This window comes from Condylura cristata, unplaced genomic scaffold (genome assembly GCF_000260355.1).
Source record: "Condylura cristata isolate star-nosed mole 26May11 unplaced genomic scaffold, ConCri1.0 scaffold00004, whole genome shotgun sequence".
Taxonomy (NCBI): domain Eukaryota; kingdom Metazoa; phylum Chordata; class Mammalia; order Eulipotyphla; family Talpidae; genus Condylura; species Condylura cristata.
In genome coordinates, this window is record NW_004567105.1 from 23,016,676 (window position 1) to 23,036,042 (window position 19,367).

General features: G+C 37.4%; 1 protein-coding gene across 2 annotated transcripts in view; it reads right to left on the reverse strand.

Annotated features, from left to right (window-relative positions):
* Window positions 1-19,367, reverse strand: part of TMTC2 (transmembrane and tetratricopeptide repeat containing 2) — a 355,937-nt gene that overhangs the window by 53,781 nt on the left and 282,789 nt on the right. For both annotated transcript variants that reach the window (XM_004675843.2, XM_012735302.1), the window contains exon 10: window positions 5,691-5,805. In XM_004675843.2, the coding sequence (XP_004675900.1) occupies window positions 5,691-5,805 (115 nt within the window). The remainder of the gene's footprint in view (window positions 1-5,690; window positions 5,806-19,367) is intronic.

Here is a 19,367-nt window from a genome sequence, read left to right on the forward strand (position 1 = left end):
AAAAAAATCCAGTGGTATTTAGAAGACTCTCTTTATAATTACTAGTAACTGTGAGTTTTCAACTTTGAATAAAAAATATCCATGTGAATAATAACCATCAGTTGACTCATACAAAAGATATTTATTAAAGTTTTAGTGATTACTCTTCTGGAAAACTTAAATAGCATTTTATTTTATTTTTTTTAACCAGAGATAGGTCTGTTCCCATCAGGAAAATTAAAAAAAAAATTGTTTCCCTAAGTTTTTGCCAACTGCTAAACTGACACTTAGCTTTAAGTCACTGAAAGCAGCACTAAATTTTAATTTTAGTTGATAAATTGCATAGTAGGAATAAAAGTAGAAATGAAATAAATGAGAACATAAAAATGTATGGAAAATCTTAAAATAGCTAAACCAGAGTCACACATATGTAAAAACAATGGAATAGAAAAGATCCTTACAATCTTCTAGAATAAATCCTATGTCAGACCTTAAATGAAAGCTTCTCTACCAAGACACAAAAATGGAATTCATGACCTGTAAGTACTTCTAACTCAGTCCTAAATATAGAGGAAGATGAGATAAAGCACACATATAGCAGTCACAGAGGAAAAGACTGACAGTACAGGTCTATAAAAAAATCCCTCTTAGCTCGTAGGAGTTTGAGCCCATCCTTTCAACATCTCAAATCTTCCAGGGGCTGCTAAGGACAGAGTAAAGCTTTTATCTGGAAAGATTATACAGCAACACATCACTAGACAAGTTAAAAATAAGGAAATAAGTATTGCCAATGCCAGCGGTAACATTTACAAACGGTAAATGACTATTTATATTCAAGGTATCATGGTGTGGTGAGAAAGTGTTGCAGGTGGTGTAAAGAGAAACGGCAAGAGGGGACCTGCCTGTGGGGTGGTCCAGGAATCATATCATGAGCATCGATCTCCTGGGACTTGCTAGAAGCATAAAATCTAACCTACTAATTTTACTCAAAATACTGATTTTTAACAAAATCCCCAAGTGATTCACACCCATTTTAAGGTTGGAGAGACACTGGGGTGGAAGATGTTTCCTTTTAACCTTATCTACCGCTTCCCTTTGCTTAAATCACCTCTCAACCATTACAACCAACTTGACCAAAAGTTGGCACTCAGATACAAATAGTACTTGGAAAACTGAATGACATTTTGAGTGGTATTTGGTTATTTGGAGATGTTAAAAGAGGACAATATCTGGCCGCGCGTGTGCACACACACACACACACAATACCCACAATCACATATTCTACTGACATGCTTTGAGAAATAATCTAATTTTGTTCCTTTCTCACTTGAAAAAGTCACTTCTGGTAAAGTTACATACTTTCAAATTCTATACTTTCAAAATATGTATGACTGAGATTGTGTTTATAGAATTTGAGAAAGAATTCTTTCTCATGTATTCACTCTGCTCTCTTAAATTTACAAACACTGGAACTATGTACTTCATATGTGTATATGTACAACTAACAGGATGACAGATAAAAGGCAAAATACAGTGCAGACAGACAGAAGCTATAATGAGGAACTGCTACTTTTGCTTGTTCCTCCTTTATCTTATAGTGTATTAAAATACACACACACACAAACATGGGTCCTCTTGGTGGCACAACAGTTTAAAGCACAGTACTATGAAGCTGGCTGCAGCCACTTCAGCATGAATTCAATCCCTAGCCAGGGAGGTGACCCACGTGGCACTACAGACCTCTCATGACCCACCCGCTGCTCCCCTCAGCAGTGTACTTTGTCAATCTGCCTGATTTGTCTTTGGTGAATCCTTTGCACCTCTGGCTAGTTCTGTATGCAAAAATAAATACATCTTAAAACATAAACTATACACAGAGACACATACTTTATATCAGAATATGCAAATGCTGTGAATGAGGTAAAAGATTTGTTTCTAGTGTCTTTAGACTTCCTGCCAGGTATCAAATATCTTCGTGCTCTTTCTAGCTTCCAGTTTGGGGAGAACATTAAATAAAATCATTGATACAAAGTGCTTCTAATAGAATGATTGAATACTTTCCTTTGACAACTCTATAGACACAACTACCGAGTTCCAGCTTTTTATGTTCCTTTGATATTTTCCTTTGATGATAAGCAACCTGCTTCTTTAATGCTGACATCGAAGCATCCAGTATTTTTCCATTTTATTTTAAGTACGAAAAAAGGTGAACATTTAGTCAATATTCATTACATAAGACCAACCAGTTCCCCTAGTCATCCTCCCTATAAACCTATTGGCTAGTTAGCTACTACATGACCTTCCCAAGTGAAGCAGTATTCAGAAATGTCCTCATCTTCTGACTTTCTTTGAGCCAAGGTTTCAGGAGATGCTTCAGGTTCCACCAATAAGATACAAACTCAAGAAAATTAAGTAAGCATAGTGGGAGGCAATTGTGGCCAGGAGAAAACTTCTCTAATGAATGTGCGCTTGCTCCTGCTTGGTCCTGGGTAGTGATGGGAGATTCTGGATGGTCAAAGTTGCTAATTGCTAAGGGCAGTAACATGGTTGAGTACTATTTTTTCTTTTTTAAAGATTTATTTATTTATGCATATAAGAACTGGGGTACAGACCAGAGGTGCAGGGGGTCAGAGGATTCACCAGAGACAGAGTGGGGGAGCAGAACAGGCTGACTGACGAAGTACACTGCTGAGGGGAGCAGTGGGCGAGACAAGAGCGGTCTGCTGTGCCACGTGGGTCACCTCCCTGGCTGTGAATTGAACTCATGCTGCAGTGGCTACAGACAGCTTCATCGTGCTGTGCTTAATCCCTTGCATCACCAGGGAGGGGCCTGGGTGAGTATTATTTCTGACTTCATAAGCAAAGTTCTCAAATCTCTCTGCCAGATGAGTTTCCTTTACTTGGTTTGTCATTCTTAACTGAACTGCCAAAATGAAATCATGTATTTCAGAATTGTATTTGCTTATTCTACAGAAAAAGATTTTTAATCCACGATTGAAAGTTGAAATGGATTGGTGAGAAATTTTTCAATCTTCAGCCCTCGGAAAGGTCCCATAAAGTAAAGATTCACTAGATGATCATTGGCCCAACATCTTCACCTCGTTACCTCTTCCAATTAAGTGATCTAGATGGAATTTTCCCTCTCCTCCCCCCACAATCCCAACTGAAATAAGCAGTTTTTCCTCTATACAATCTTTGGGTCATTTCATTGAGAATTAGTCAAGAAAAGGGAAGTTAAATAAGTGTGTTCAAACCATATCTTGAACTATAACATTTTCCTAAATGATGATCTGAGGTATTAGGTCAAATATGAATCTACCTAAACAGAAGGTGTGCACTTTTTCCTCTCATTCAACTGAAGGTCAACAAACCTTGCCAATTTGCTTTCTAAAATACAAAACTAAAGAACAGAGCTCTGGAGGGAAGAATTAATATCAAACTCAATTTGTAACAATTTGGCAACCTCAGGGGAAACATTATATGTAACTTTAAATAAGCAAAACCTTGATAGGTAACTATTTTGTTAAGACTGAATTCAAGGGAAAACCAAAAACCTTTCTTATTCCTTTCAGCAAAGTCCTGAATGTTCTTGATTAATAAGGAAAGGAGTTGGTATTCAGCTTGCACAGTAAGCACTTAAGAGATACTTAAATATGACAGCGCCAAAAAACAGAAAAATGAAGTAAAAACATTCATGGGGACCGCCACCAAGTTGAGGATATGGCTAGGCTGCTGTGGTCATTCTCACAATCAATGCAGGAAAGCACTGACTGACTGCCACTTAATGAGGAATGCAGACTGTAGAAAGCCAGAGAGAGATCTGAAAAATAAATCCTTAGGATTTCCACATCACCAGTGTATAACAAAAACTTTCCACTGGTTTCCAGCTCTATGGTAACTAAGAAAAAGTTACAATATATTTAACAAGGACATCTTTGTACTATTCTTGCAATACTTTTCCATTGGTAGACCTTGAATTTCAGATACTGATTTAGTATGTAGCAAAATGACAGGTGGCTAAGTATCTATATGATTAACATGATATTAGTCTGTAGAAACTTGTGCATTTCCATCTTTGCAAATAGTTCACTATACCTAAAAGCATAGTGTTTTCTTCCTGCAAAATATAGTTTTCTTCCTTTGATAGCACCAAACACTATAATGCAAATTAAGGTACCTTGAATGTTTTCGCATGTTGGCTGAAATCCTAAATATCCTACAAAACTTCTACAATTAATTATTTGTTCCTGGGTCTCCATGGTAGCACAGGGGTTAAAGTCACAGCACTACAAGCTATCGCCAGCCACTGTGGAATGAGTTTGATCCCAGCCAGGGTGCTGACTCACATAAGGCACAGCAGACCTCTGTCTCAGCCACTGTTCCCCTCAGTAGTGTATCTCAATAGATTCGCCTGTCCTGCTCCCCACTCTGTCCCTGGTGAATCCTCTCTGCATCTCTGGCCTATATCTTCGTTCTTGTATGCATAAATAAAATCTTTAAAAAATAAAAATAAATATTTATTCCTGAGTCACAAGGGTAAGTGGGGTTATGAGGCTATACAAAGACAAATGTGAGATCTTTGGGGTGATGAAAGCACTATATATTTCAACTGTGGACATACAAACCTATGATACATATGATACATATGATAAAAACCACATAAAACTACACACACATACACAGAAAGACAAATAAAACGGGGGAAACTTGTATGATCAGTAGATTGTATCAGTATCAATATCCTAATGTAGTTCTAAAAGATACTTCCATTGGGGAATTGGGGGGAATGGTATAGGGAATGCTTGTGATATTTTTTAAAATCACATATATGTCTACAATGATCTCAAAATTAAAAGTTTAAAACTGTGATTTTTTTTCAAAGTTTCATGCTTTACCATCTAAACATGAACCAATTCTGCTGTAAATTTTCTTCTGTTATAAAAGCAATAAACATAATTATACACCTCTCACTAGAAACCAGAAAGGAGTCTGGTGTGTACTTGTCTCCTGGTAAAGAAGTTAGGTGGACACTTATTGGAATTAAATTCAAGAGTATGGAATAACAGAATAAGGCTTTTTAAACTAGAATTAAAAATCACTTGATTTTTAAAAGGTCCATCTTTAATCTAAAATACTATTTATAGATTCAGAGACAATCTTTCTATATTTACAACAAAACTGTTGATATGGCTTTTAATTGTTTTGCTATTATTGTAATGAAACTTTGTAAATATCTGTCCAAAAACTAAGTAGTAATGGTCAAAAAATATCACTTCAATGCACAGCAGTAGTGCTAATTACAGAGATATTTAGAAAAAAAACCATATTTAATAAATATAAAAACACAAATAATGAGATACATTTAACTCAGTAACATAAGTTCTGTTCAGAGACTTAATAAGTGATCAATTTAAATTCTGCAATTTTCTTTTTGTATTTTATAGCTGATAGCTTTTGAAATGAAGGGAAAGAGGAAGGAGCGGTATCTCAGTAATTCTCCAGAGAATGCAGAGTTCATATACTCTAGGTAGTGTACATATAAATTACAATGAATAAAAGTTCCCTGAGTTGTTTGAGGATGACTAAGCAGTATAATTCACTTTAAGAAGGTAGAATGATGAGGTATAATTAGGGAATTAGTATATTTAATTGCTTTCCAAAGCCAAGGAATTGGTCTTTCAAGGTATAGTTAAAAAAAAAAAAAAACTAACCTCAGCATGTGGGCAGCATTGAAAACCACATCAAACTCTGTACTGTCCAGTTCAGCTGCTTTTTTTGCCATCTCAGCTGCTTCAATGAGGCGAGCTTCTTCCAGAAGAAATTGACCTGTAAGTTTGAAAGCCAGTGAACTTCAGCTTGGAAAATAATAACCCTACCAAAACCATAAAGCTGTTACAGAGTAAAATAAAAGAGGCAAGGTAAATGTGCTGTGCAGCTAAGATGTATGTACACTCATCATCAAGCTATAGTTAGCATGTCTTTCTTTTAATTGCAGGATAGTTACAGGACTTCTATATGGCACATTAAAAAAAAAAGCAAAACAAAAACACCTCATAGACTATGGAAGCAATAAATAAAATTAAACATGTAATAGATATTAAAAATGAGTCACTTTTAATTATTGGTTCTTTAAAAGTGTTCTAAGGCTCTTGATAGATACAAACAGAAATCCAGAGTGAAGTATTCATTTCTTCTATTTAACAGAGAACCAATTTTTGAAATTTAATCAGTCTGACTAATAAACAATAAATACTAAGTTGGGTTTCCAGTCACCTTAAGGTTAAAAGCACAAAGCTCTTTGAAACTGCCTCTCAAGAATTGCTACACGTTATCCAAGAGACATCTTGTGAAGGGAAAGAAAACAAAACTTGGGCCCAATTTTAAGGTGGTGAAACCGAAAAAACAGACTGCAAACCGAGAAAACAGACTGCACTTTTATAACTACAGCAACAGCAATGATGTTAAGTATTATTTCAAATATATATTCAAAAGAAACCAAATCAAGGAGTAACAGATTGCTGAAAGTGTTCATGCCATTGCTGGACTTGTACAGTTGTGGTTTAATGAATAGTTTTTCTACTTTGAGTTTCCTGCTTGTTCAAGATTTTGATGATACTAAAATGGTTACAAAAATGATTTGCAAATCTTGAGCTACACACCAAACCAGAAAAAAAATCTTTAAAGGAGTAAATCCTCTCTAACAACTGTTGAAAGAGCCTATGATAGATTGTTTAATTGATATTACAAATTGTCATCTTATGCAAAAGGGCCAGTCCTTAAAATACAGGGGGATGTTTCTGCTTTAAGATTTATAATAAAACTCAGCCACTGCTTACAGTTAAGCATTTCTAAACATCAGTTGATAAAGAGTGGTGAGAGAAAAGTATAGAATTTCCAGTCTTGCTCAAGGGCAAAGCCTTCAAGCTTTGTCAATTGCAGACACTTCTTTAATCTTCAATAACAAACAGAAATAATGTTAAGCAATTGTGTAAAGTTAAATACATAATTTTAATTAAAATTTAAAAATGCTTCATTGTTTTAAGTGCACTTTGGCAGATAATATACTTTATAAACAGCTTGCAAAGTTTCCAAACTGCATGAAACACAATTTTTAGTGTTGTAAATAGCGGCAAGAAATTCCCATATGATCACCTGATAACAGCAAAATTCATTCAGTATATTAACATTCAGAAAATCAGTATCACGAGGCATTAGCTCAGCATTTTCATACTTCTCCCCATCCTGTTCTCAACAGACCATATATCTCAGTAGCGCAGGGCTAGTGTTCTGTTAGGGTACAGGCATAAAATATTACGGGGTGTACATTGTGTGGTAGCTTTATAGAAGTGGATTTGAAAATGTGGGCCCAAGCTGAAAGTAAATTATTATTCTGCCTTGTCATACAATGATTGTTTTTAAAAATATAGTGCACAACTGATGAAAAATAGAGCAATGTGTATTTTAAATGCCTAGAACAAACATATAAGGGAAAAAAGATACGGCAGGTTTCTCTTTAGTAACTATCCAAAGAGCCGAAATTGATATGTTACTGGGGAGTAATAAATCTCAACATTAGTTATTATTCCAGGAAGATTTTATATCAAATCGCCCCTTGTCTATCTGCTTCATCTATTATTTCCCCTTCCAAACACAGGTTCTAGCCTCAAGATGCTCTTTCCTCTTCCCTTGATGTTTCCTGTTGCTTCACATCTTTGCCTTAAAATTCACTCAGTTTTCTCTCCTTGGTTCCATCCCAAACTCCAGACCGGTTTTGTCTACCTGTTGTCAGTTGACATCTTTCATTTGTATGCCCTAAAACGTTTCCTTCTCAGTGAGTCCTTTTTTTGACCACTTTCCAAGTGTTAGAATTGCTTACAATTTAAATTTAGTATAATATAACTAAACTAGAACACTTCAAAAAGGAAAAGGGGAATGGTAATATAAATTATGCTGGAAAAGGGGCATTTAAGAATTACCCCAACATGGCCATCCATATATAATGTAAAGTGTCAGGATGTGGATCTCCATCCTCTCCTCTTAGTGTTGAGAAGTAAACTGTCTTATACAGAAAGGCATTTCTATTACCTTAGGAGAAATGAACCACATTAGTAAGTTGACCATAGGTGTTTTCACTGAGGAATATAAAGGCCTGCTGAGCCCACAAATACGAGAGAGACCCCCAGGCTTGGTGAGCAGGAGTAGCTACAGGGGCTCAGAAATTGAGGGTAGGTAGGCCATTAGATGGAGCCAGGGCACTGTGAACTGAAGAGGAAGGTTAGGAAAAGAAAGTGAGAAAACTTGGGAAAACATATGCAGGGATGCAGGGATCCATCAATCCCGGTCAATACCATAATGCCTGGAAATGTTAGTTTTCTCAGGCTCTACTGTACATTAGAATCTCCTAGAAGACTTGAGCAAGCAGAGAGCCAGAAAGTCCCAGAGTTGCAGTTTTAGTGGGTCTGGAGGAAAACCTGTGATAGTTTCAAGAAGTTCCTGGCTGATGTTGCTGTGAACCCAGTGTCTGCAGCTTAAGAACCAGGTCTTATGGGAACAACAAAATAAATATTTTGGGTCATATTCTAGAATCTATTAGTTAGAAAGAGCTCTTCTGGCTAATCAAGTGCAGTGTCACATGCCTTTTTCTATGTATTATGAGACATAATGAATGACCAGTTCAGATATATGTGTAGCAAGAAAGACATACACACTGACTAGAAGCTTGCTGTTTAAAACTCTTAAAACAAGATTTAAGAGTTTCATCCCTCACACATAGAATATACTTCTAAGAAATCACTTCTCTTTTACATAGACTAGACAAACACACTCCTTGTTTGGTAACTGAGTAGAATGTCAAAGAAATAATCCACAAAAATCTTCAGGAAAATATATTTTGATCTCATGGGTATTGTGCTACCACGCTAAATCATTATTTTTCTGCTTTGTAATTTGTCTTGCCCAAGTTAATTACCATATTTGTCTCCAACAGGAGAAAAAAGAAAAAAAAATGAGATGAGAAATTGTGTAGGAAAAAAGTCACTTCAATAAGGAAAAATACAAGAGACTACAAAAAAGTAAGTGTCCTCTAGAGATCCATATATAAACAGTTAAGTCTTCACACAGGGTTAAAAGAGGAGTGGAAAACACCGCTGACAGTTCTGGATCAGCTGTTTCAGCATTAGAGTCAGACTATGTCTTCTCCGGGCAATCCTCTAACTAAACCATTTAAAGTACTTGGTAGATTTTTACCAGTATTTCAGTATGAGAAGCAGTGAAGATCAATCCTTCATTAATTCCAGTATTTAAAAGCTGTCTGAAATGTAGAAATCCATAAAAATTTAAGCTGGCATTCAGCCAAAGGCTCAAATACTGCTTTGTAAAAGTTCTACATATAAACTTCCTAGATTAGTTGGGTCTGGTATTTCTTACTAAAATACCATCAAAAATTCACTCATACCTTCAATGCAACTAAATTAAGGAACTAAAGCAAACTGTAGTAGGTGTCATGAGATATAATTCTCTTTAGGAAAAATCATTCATACATAGCTTTAAAAAATGTTCTAAGACAAATGAAAGTCTTATTTTAAAAAAAATAACAACTAGAACATAATATTTGTGTTAACACAATTTCTCTTGGGAGGTGACATCAAGTCTTTAAAATATATACAGAGTCATCTAACTTCTATTGTTACCACCCTGTTGCAAACCATCATCTCACCCTGGAAATGAGTCTCTAACTGTTCTGGATACTTCTGCTCTTGATCTTAGAGGATATTCTCAACACAGCAGTCATAGTGGATTATGTTAAAATGAAAGTCCATGTTCCACTATGGGAGCTTTGGTGATGGCAGTGCCATGGCAACATCACCAAAAGGGGAGGGATCTTATTTATATTTCCAAAATACAAAAACCAACATCACCTCAACTGAAAAGAAAAAAAAAAAAGGTTTAAAAAAATGACATATCTGTCATTGGACAGCAGATTCAGGGAAAGCAAAAGTCCTTTCAAATGACCACACAGGATGAAGTGACCAGCACAAGCAACCTCACCCTCCCAGCCAATCTGTGTCTCCATTCTCTAATCTCATCTCCTTTATTCCCTATACTCTCCCTCTGAGTCACACAATCAGCCTATACTGGCCTGTTGCTATTGGTTTAACACATTGATGAAAGAAAATCTCCCGATTCAGTCTTTTGATTTGTCATCTCCATCTGGAATGTTCTTCCCCCAGGTACCACAATGGCTCACTATCTTACTTTTTGGGACACTGAGGGGATTCAGTCAATGAACCAATGACAGAACTGAAAATTAAATCATATCCCTAAGCGACTACTTGTTTATCTTCAAAAGCAAAAATAGGACCTAGCCAGCAGAGCTCACCAGGCACATATCCAATCACATTTCCTCACGCTGCAGAGATTTTAGGTAGGGCTGCAGTGAATGGTCTTGTTACAGGACACCAAATCTGTTACAGGACAGGGAGAGAGAGGCACCCCTGAAGCCCCAAACCTGCCTGCTCTAAGTGGGTTCTGCCATCTCCCGTGTCAAGACAAAACATATAAAACTTTAATGAAAAGGCACTTTAATACAGTAAATATACAATACGGAACACAGAGAATATAACTTCTAAATCAAACACCTGAAGTTACCCATCCCCTCGTGGGCAAAACTCAACCCAAAAGGAATTGGCCCAAAGCAAGGCCTGAAAGCCTGACACAAGACTAAAGCACCTTCTGGACGGGACCCTGGAAAAGGGTCAGAAATGGCCAGACAAGTCTGGGAGGAAAAGAGCAAAATCAAAGTCAATATAAACACTGCCACAGTCACCTCCCTACAGGTATCTCACCCACATCTGCCTTAACTAGTCCAGGGTCAGGAAATAAGCACAGTTTCTTCATCACATGCTTGCTGCTCCATGTGGCTTCCTCAGGTCTCCTTCTTGTTCTCTATCCAGTTTCCTTCTTATCTTTTCCTCCCTCCTCTTCTCTCTTTTTTTCTCTGCTCAGCTCCACTCTCCTTCTGGGTGGGGCAGGGAACCTGGAACTTCCCCTTTTCCTAGGGACCATCCTATTACAGTCTCATATACTATGTACTACCCTTAGTTTGTCATTGGCAGGAAGTCTCTTTCAACTAAATGTGCCTTCTGGACTTAAGCAATATGGCATCCCTGGTTTCAGATTTCTCAATTTCACTTGGGAGGTAGCAAATAACTCAGACATCAATCACACCTTCAGATACAGTGTAATTCCTGATCAGTTCAAATTATGCTATTTGGCTAAAATTATATTATATTGCTCTGCAGATTAATTCAATAGTCTGTGAGGGGGTGGAAACTGTATGTAGAGAAGTCCAGCAAGATGGCAGACGTGACAACTCAGGGTACATGCCTTTGCTATCAAAACACACCTAACCCGAGATAACCACCCCTCACTGACTTAAGGGTGATTATTAAATATATCAAGAGCTACAGCATGAGAGGGAGGAAAAGGACACTCTGATTAAACTGTACTTGGGAGTGATCTGGGGTTGCATAGCTGATGGAAGGGGCAGCTACCGTATGGAGACCCTCTGTAGCTGTTCATTCAGGGGCACACACCCAGATCAGAGTCCCTGAAACCCAGAGTCTAATAATGCAAATGGAGCTGCACGCGCTGCGAGAATAAGGGTACCAGTGGTGATTACAGGCCAGAGCATGTAACACCCAAAGAATAGCTGTAGCCAGAAATGGCAGGGAGATCTAGATCTGATCACATGTGTTTTGTCACAGGAAAAGCTATAATTTGCAGCTTTTGTTTTTGACATGTAAAACATGTCTTAACGAGGGCTAAAATCCAGAAGAGTCTGAAGCACCTGCATGGTAACAGGTGTAACTGCCTGGGGGTAATACTCCCACCTCAATAGGAAGACAATTCCTGGTTTACAAGCTGATCTCGACTATAATCCCCACCATAGCAGATCTAATGCTCAACCACAGCGCAGAAACTGAGGCAGGTACAAGATTGTTCTAGACATTATGGCTGAGGAGTGGGTTGAGGGAAAGGGGCCATAACACATCTTCACTACACAGCTTGGTTATTCAATGAAATACAGGAAACCTGAACTCTGGGTGCACTGGCAATGACCTTTCAGTACCCAATTACCTCTACCCATGAGCCCTCATTGACACCAGTGGCCCAATCATCTGAACAGGTGCAGAGGATTTTATCTATGAAATAACAAACACCAAAAGACCCTGATATTATACTCATCTACTTATAGGTGGGGTATAAAACCAACTTAAGATAACTTCTTGCCATAACAAATAAGAATCAATAGGAAGCTCCCAATTATAATCACCAAAAAATAAAAATGGAGAGACAGAAGAATGTAATGCACAAGTGTGGAACATAAAAATCCAAATCCAAGAGTTATCTTAGTCTTACAAACTGAGAATCTGTCTGATGAGGAGCTTAAGGTAACAGTTATAATCACATTAACTGAATTTAAGAATAAGAATGGATGATCAAAAACATTAATGCAATAAAGACAAACAATATATATAGGAGTGCTGTAGGGGGCCTCGCTGGTGGCCTGTCAAGGGGCTAAATCTCAGCACAATGAAGCTATTGGCAGCCACTACAACATGAGTTCAATCACAGGCCAAGGAGCTAAACAACATGGCACAGCAGAACTCTCCTGTCTCTCCCACTGCTCCTCTCCGCAGTAGACTTCAGTCAATCTGCCTGTTCTGCTCCCCACTCTATCTTTGATGAATCCTCTCATCCTCCCCACCCCCACCTTTAGCCTAAATCACAGTTCTTATATGCATAAATAAATGAAATAAATTTTTAAAGAACAATAAAAAGACTGCTGCAAAGGAATTAATGGATCTGGGGAACATGAACATGAAAACAGAATTTAAAAATATGACAAAAGACAAACGTGAGTGATGGAGAGAAACAGTGAACTTGAATGTACAGTGGTAGACAGCAAACAAGTAAACAAGTAGAACAAGAAAAATTAAAAAAAAAAAAACTAAAACAGTGTAAGACTTCTTTGGGATAACCTAAAGAGAAACAAAAGCCTCACCATGGGGGTTCCAGGAGGAGATGAGAAACAGAAAGGCATAGAAAATTTATTTAAAGAAATAATTGCTGAGAACCACCTCAACCTAGGGAACAAAACCAGACATCCTGATCCAAGAGGCTAAAAGAGTCCAAACAAAACAATACCAGACAGACATACTCCAAAACACTTGGTAATCAAACTGTTGAAAGCAAATGGCAAGGCGAGTGGCGGCTATGGGTTAATGTATCCAATCCAAGAAATGCAAATGGTGCCTAGTATAAACAAGACATGATACTTTCAGAGGGGGATAGAAAAATAAAGGCAACATCCACCCTTACAACAGTTCCTAGTAGAGGAAAAAGGGATTATGGAGTAAGTTTAATGAAAAATGGATACAAATGGGAAAAGTGAGATACAAGGGATCCCAGGCCTAGTGCATTATACACGAATGACAGTGAAATTTTGTCTGGTTTTGTTTAAGTTATAGTTAAAGTTGCACTATGTAGAAAACACAGAAGTCGGGTGTACTACCACTTGTATTTTCACAAGGTGCTTATAGTGTTATATTATCGGCAGCCCAATCAGAAGATTTAAAGTGGGAAAAAGTAACAGTGAAAGTATTTGGGCGGACTGTCCGGGGTGACAAGATGACTGAATGGGCAGTGAACTGAGGCAAGCCTTTCATGGGGCCTTTCTATTAGGAGAGGTCAGAAATACATTCCTGCTAAGACAGGGTGTGTGAGAACCTTAGGAGTTGCTGCTACAGACAGGCCCTGGCTCGTGTGTATGCTAGTAACGCCCAGGAGAATGAAGACGTGGGAGAGGAGGGGAGTTTTTTTTTCTCTTCCACTTCTGTGAAGGGACACATTCTGAGTATATTTTAAGTTTCGGGTTGCTCTCACTGTTTAAAAGCAATCTCTCTCCCTTTCCTTTTGATTAGTTTTGTTGCTCTGTGTGTTTGTACTGTTGGCAGTCTGAGTTAATAAAAGCTCCACTTTCCTCAGGCCCACCATGATCAATCAGCATGCTACATTTCCGTGCCAAGCAGACAGGTGGGCCGGGTGAACAAAGAAAGGACACACCAGGGATCAGTCTGCACTGCTCACTGTGAGGTTGCTGAACCCAGATCTGTCCTTAAATGAACATGAGGCCAAGAATCTTCCCTGAATTGGACGCGAGTTGAGGGAAGTGAGTAATACAGAGTGAACTAGAGGAACAGCAGGCCAGGGTTCTGTGCTCAGCTGGAAGGCAGGTCAGGAAGGCTAATGCTGCTTTACTGCACTTATTTCTACCCGGACTATTTGCTTCCAAAAGGTTATGGAATGTCAGAAAACCACGGAAGGAGTTAGATCAGATATGGAATAGGAACTGGGGAAAAGAAGGGGGTGGGGAGAGAGAGGCGGGGAAGTGTTAAAGGAAGCCATAAGGGAAAGAGAAAGCTTAGGGTAAAGGGAGATGGTAAAGGAGACAGGAAGACAACACAATCCCATTACAGGTTTAACGGGTTGAGTGTGCTTCATAAAAGAAAATATGCTCATACTAGACTTCAAACAAACTGTTGTGCTTTATCACCTAAAGAGGATGGAGAGATGTAACTAGACTAGGGCTGCAACCTAATCAAAGACAGTAGTGAGCTAGTTTCTTTCGCTAGAGGATATTGAACATTCTTGGACAAGGCAGCTGGAAGGATCAAACACTGGTGCTGAAGTCACAGAAGAAAGGAGCATGCCTGGGGGGCTTGGCTATAGTGATAAGGAGAACAGAATAAGAGGCTCCTGAAGGCTTCCATTCTGTGCCTGGGGAGAGCTTAGGCTTTTCTAGCTTCCACAGCATCTCTGCAGACATTTCTGAGGTTTTCATTTACTGACATGCCCATTGAAGCAGAGAAGTTAATGGCTGGGTACTAAAAACTTTTAGAACAATTGTTTTAATTAAGAGGGAGGCAGCATATGCAAGCAAGAATCTCAAAGTGCATTCAGTTGCTAATCAAAGTAGATAAGAATGAAACAGCATCACTTTCTTTTTCCTCATTTCCCTGCCCAGTTCCCAATATTTGGTACTTAACAACCTTCAGTCTTCTTGCAAGCAATGATCCCCATTCCTCTTGCCTTAGAACACTGACAAAGATACCCCTATTTACAGGATTTTATTCTTTCTCTGCTTCCCCAAATTTCTGTCCCTTATTTATGTACCTATCAAAATTTTCTCTCTAAACTATTACTATGGCTTCTATTATAATTTTAAAAATAATAAAGAATCACTGTTATAACTTCCTAAACATATAAGCTAGTTATTTTATAAAGTGTAAATGAGCCCTCGCAACTTGAGGCCATAGCAATCATTTTCAATTAAGAAACCGAGGAGAAAAGAGCTTGGCAGAAGGCAGACCACACTCCAGGGCATAATCAGCAGTAGGGTTGGGAATGTCTCATGTCAGAATATAGGATCCATTGTCCAAGTGCCACAAAACTCCAAGTGCCACAAAAACCTACTTTATCACTTGAATCCCACACAAAGATAGCTTTAAAGGAAAATATATAAGCTCTTATATACTGTATGCTACTATTATTCATTTCTTTATTTTCTTTTTGAAGAATTTTTGTCACAAAATTTTGGTGCTATGATCTGAATGTTTGTCCCTTATATCTTCAAAATAAATAAAAAAAATCATTTGATAAACTTTGACCTTCAATGAGTTATCCATGCTTTAAAAACTAAGTGGAAGTAGTCTTCATCTCTGAAAACTCCCAACAAATAAAAGGGAACTGACATCCAACTTTCAGTGTCCTTGATGCAAACTACCAACACAGCATCCACGGGTGTAAAGTATTTATTTATCTCTCATATTGATGTAAAAGAAGATGACTGAGAAGCACAGTGGACTGGAATACTGTACTTCAAATGCTGCCTAATTTGGTTCAAATTAACAAATTAATGGGCACTGAATACTTTGTGATTTACTACCCATTTTGGTGACTTTACTTTCTTCACCAGAAAAATGGAGATTGTCAGACGACCTCTCCACACTTGGGTTTTTGTGGGACTGAATGAATTCCAATATGTGAATTCTTGGGACACAAACATACTTAGTAAATGTTTATACTATTATTACATTTGATGAATGTATCATGTAAATATGTATTCAATGGAGAAATCAGGCAAAATGCCTTTCTCATTTTTATTTCTCATTTAATTTTTATGTCTTAAAATTTACATATTGAGTTCTGTTAAATAATTTTTGCATATTTGATTGGTTATAACAATGTGCTCATAATAGAAAACATAAAATAAATGTCAAACATTAAGTTTGCCGCTCTCCCAACCTCTCCTAAAAAATGATTGCAAGAGTTCAACAGCTAAACATCCATTCTTAACATTTTCATACTGTTTTACTTTTGCTTTTTTAATGACATGGTAGTTTATTGAATTTAACCACACTTCATGTACAATAGCATCAGTTTTTGTCTCTACTGTATAGTCCTAAATTTGATTTAGGATTTGTAGTATTTCTAATGGGAATAACCCTAATTTATTTGATAATTTCCCTTTTTCAGGACTCCAATATTTTCCCAGCAAACTGTGATCTAATTTCACTATTATTTTGTTCAGTTTAAACATAGGCAAGGATTTAAGCTATATCATCAAGAGTAGAATTGCTGAGAATAAGCACTAAAGCAGTTTAAGGTAACTATTATTTGATTTTGAATTTCTTTGACTTCTAATAAAGTTGCATGTTTACCTGTCTTTTAAAACCTGTTAGTTCCTCTTTTGGAAATTATTTGTTTAGATAGTCAGTCTATTTGTTTTATAGTTCTACACAGTTTCTTATGTCTTAGATTGATCTGCTATATTTTGCTTTTACACCAATAAAATGTCTTCAATTGTCTTTCTTTATTAAAGTGTTTGGTCTTCAATTGTCTTTCTTTATTGTTTGGTCTTCAATTGTCTTTCTTTATTAAAGTGCAATTCTTTATTTTTTCTTTTGTTCTTTGATTGTAAATTTAGAGAATACTTTCTTATTTTGTTCCATGTTACTCCTGAAGGACCTTAGAAAGTATACCACATGAAATACGCATAGGTGTAAGGTGAAATTAACTTATTGTAATAAAAGAGGATTAAAACAAAGAATCATAGGTAACCAATGAGAACAATCTGGAACAACATTTAGAAAATTTGGTTCTAATTAAGAATTTGTAAACTGCCTATGCTGTACTTAGAGCAGTGAAGGAACACTACATAATGAATAACTTTTAAAAATGTTTTGGTTTTAAGCATTAAATGTAATTGTAATCTCAGTTATTATGCATTGGCTCACAAAACTTGTACTTCATCTTCAATCAAAGATAGAACATTATACAGTTCATTTTTAACAAAAAAAATGCTGTTTGTGAAGTGATTAAAAATGTAATGTCACAAGAAGACCAACCTCACTTCACCACCACCTTTTCTCAAGTTTTATTTACAAATAATAAAAAGTAACCACAAAACTCTCAGCAACTCGACCCATTAGATATTTTCAAACTTACTGCCAAATATATTTTGACAATTACTTTAACTACCTGCATTTCAAAATAGAATGTAATAGTATTTAACTATTTTGGAGAAAAATAGACTATAACAATAATATGAATACCAAAAATTAGGTATGATATTCTACCATAAAGTTCTTGATTTTAAAGCTGAAAGAAATGGACCTTGTAAGTTCCTCCTTGATGAGGTATTCTGAGAATTTCTGATCCAGAAAGGCACTTAAAAATCCTGATTTTTTTTTTAAAGATTTATTTATTTATGCATACAGAACTGGAGTACAGGCCAAAGGTGCAGGGGTGGTAAGAAGATTCACCAGAGACAGAGGGGGGAGCAGAACAGGCCAACTGACAAAGTACACTGCTAAGGTGAGAGGCAGGCAGGTCCAGGGCAGGGATCGAACTCATGCTGAAGCTGCTTTAGCTTCTTAGTGCTGTGCTTTAACCCTCTGTGCCACCAGGGAGAGCCCAAAATCCTGATCTTTTATTATCTCAATCAAATATAGTTTTGATCCATTCTTACCTAAGAGGGGTTAAATGATGTTCAAAAAAGATCAGTAACAAGACTAGACAGTAAAGAGTCTGATAGCTACAGTAAGCCAATTTTAGGATGCTAAAATTGAAAGTAGACTCAAATAAAAATGTTTTAGATACGACAGTTTAAAATAAACTGTATAAATTTTATACTATTCTGTGGGCCCAAGAGGAAAAATGATAGAATGACTGATCCTCAGTGCAAGAAATGATCTAGTGGTTTAGGCCACACTTCCCCATTCCTCATGGTTGAACTCTCTTTAATGTCCTCATAAACCCACACTTTTTTTTTTAATGTCCTCATAAACCCACACTTGAAAGATCTCCTGTGGGTGCTCACATTACAACTTTGTGGCTCTGATAATTTGGATGTTCTTCTTTCTACGAAACCAAAATGTACGTTCTCATAGCTCCTAGCTATGTCCTAGTTCTGCCTTGAACTATTTCCCAGACACTTACACCTTCTGCCTTCAGCATTTTCTCTGATATAATATTCTCCATTGAACCCTCTTTACTTGTGCACTTTTGTTTAGACGTTTTACTTATTGTTCAAATAGAGCTCACATTTAAGTTCATCAGGCACAATTCTCCTTCATTGTAGACTTTTAAATCTACTGTGTCTCCTTTATGAAACTGATCGTAATTAAATATTTATAATTTGTGCCTCCCTCATCAATTTGCATGTTCCTTAAATCCTGTCTTATTTCCTATTGTGTCCCTAAAACTGGTATACTGCTCAGTCAATACAAGGCTGGGAGGTAAGAGATTCAGGAGTTGTCACTGTATAGTTGAACCCTAGGAAATGAACATCACCCAGCAAAATCATCAACAATGAAGAAAACATGTTAAAGACTTTACTCCTAGAAGTGCAGAGTTAAGGGCCTTCCTTGGTAGTACAACAGATTAAAGTGCAGCACTACAAACCTAGCTCTAGCTGCAGCTGCTTAGCACGGGCTTGATCCCGGCCCCGGAGGTGACCCACATGGCATTGCAGACCTCTCCTATTCTGCTCACTGCTCCCCTCAGCAGTGCACTTTGTAAATCTGCTTGTTCTGCTCCCCACTCTGTCTTTGCTTAGTCCTCTTACCACCCCTGCACCACTGGCCTGCACCCCAGTTCTGTATGTATAAATAATTAATATTTTTTAAGTGCATAGTGGGCCCTCCCTGGTGGCACAGCAGGTTAGGACGTAGCACTGCAAGCGAGCCACAGCTGCTTTAGTGTGAGTTCGATCCCTGGCCCTGGAGGTTACCCACATGGTGTGGCAGACCTCTCCTGGCCCG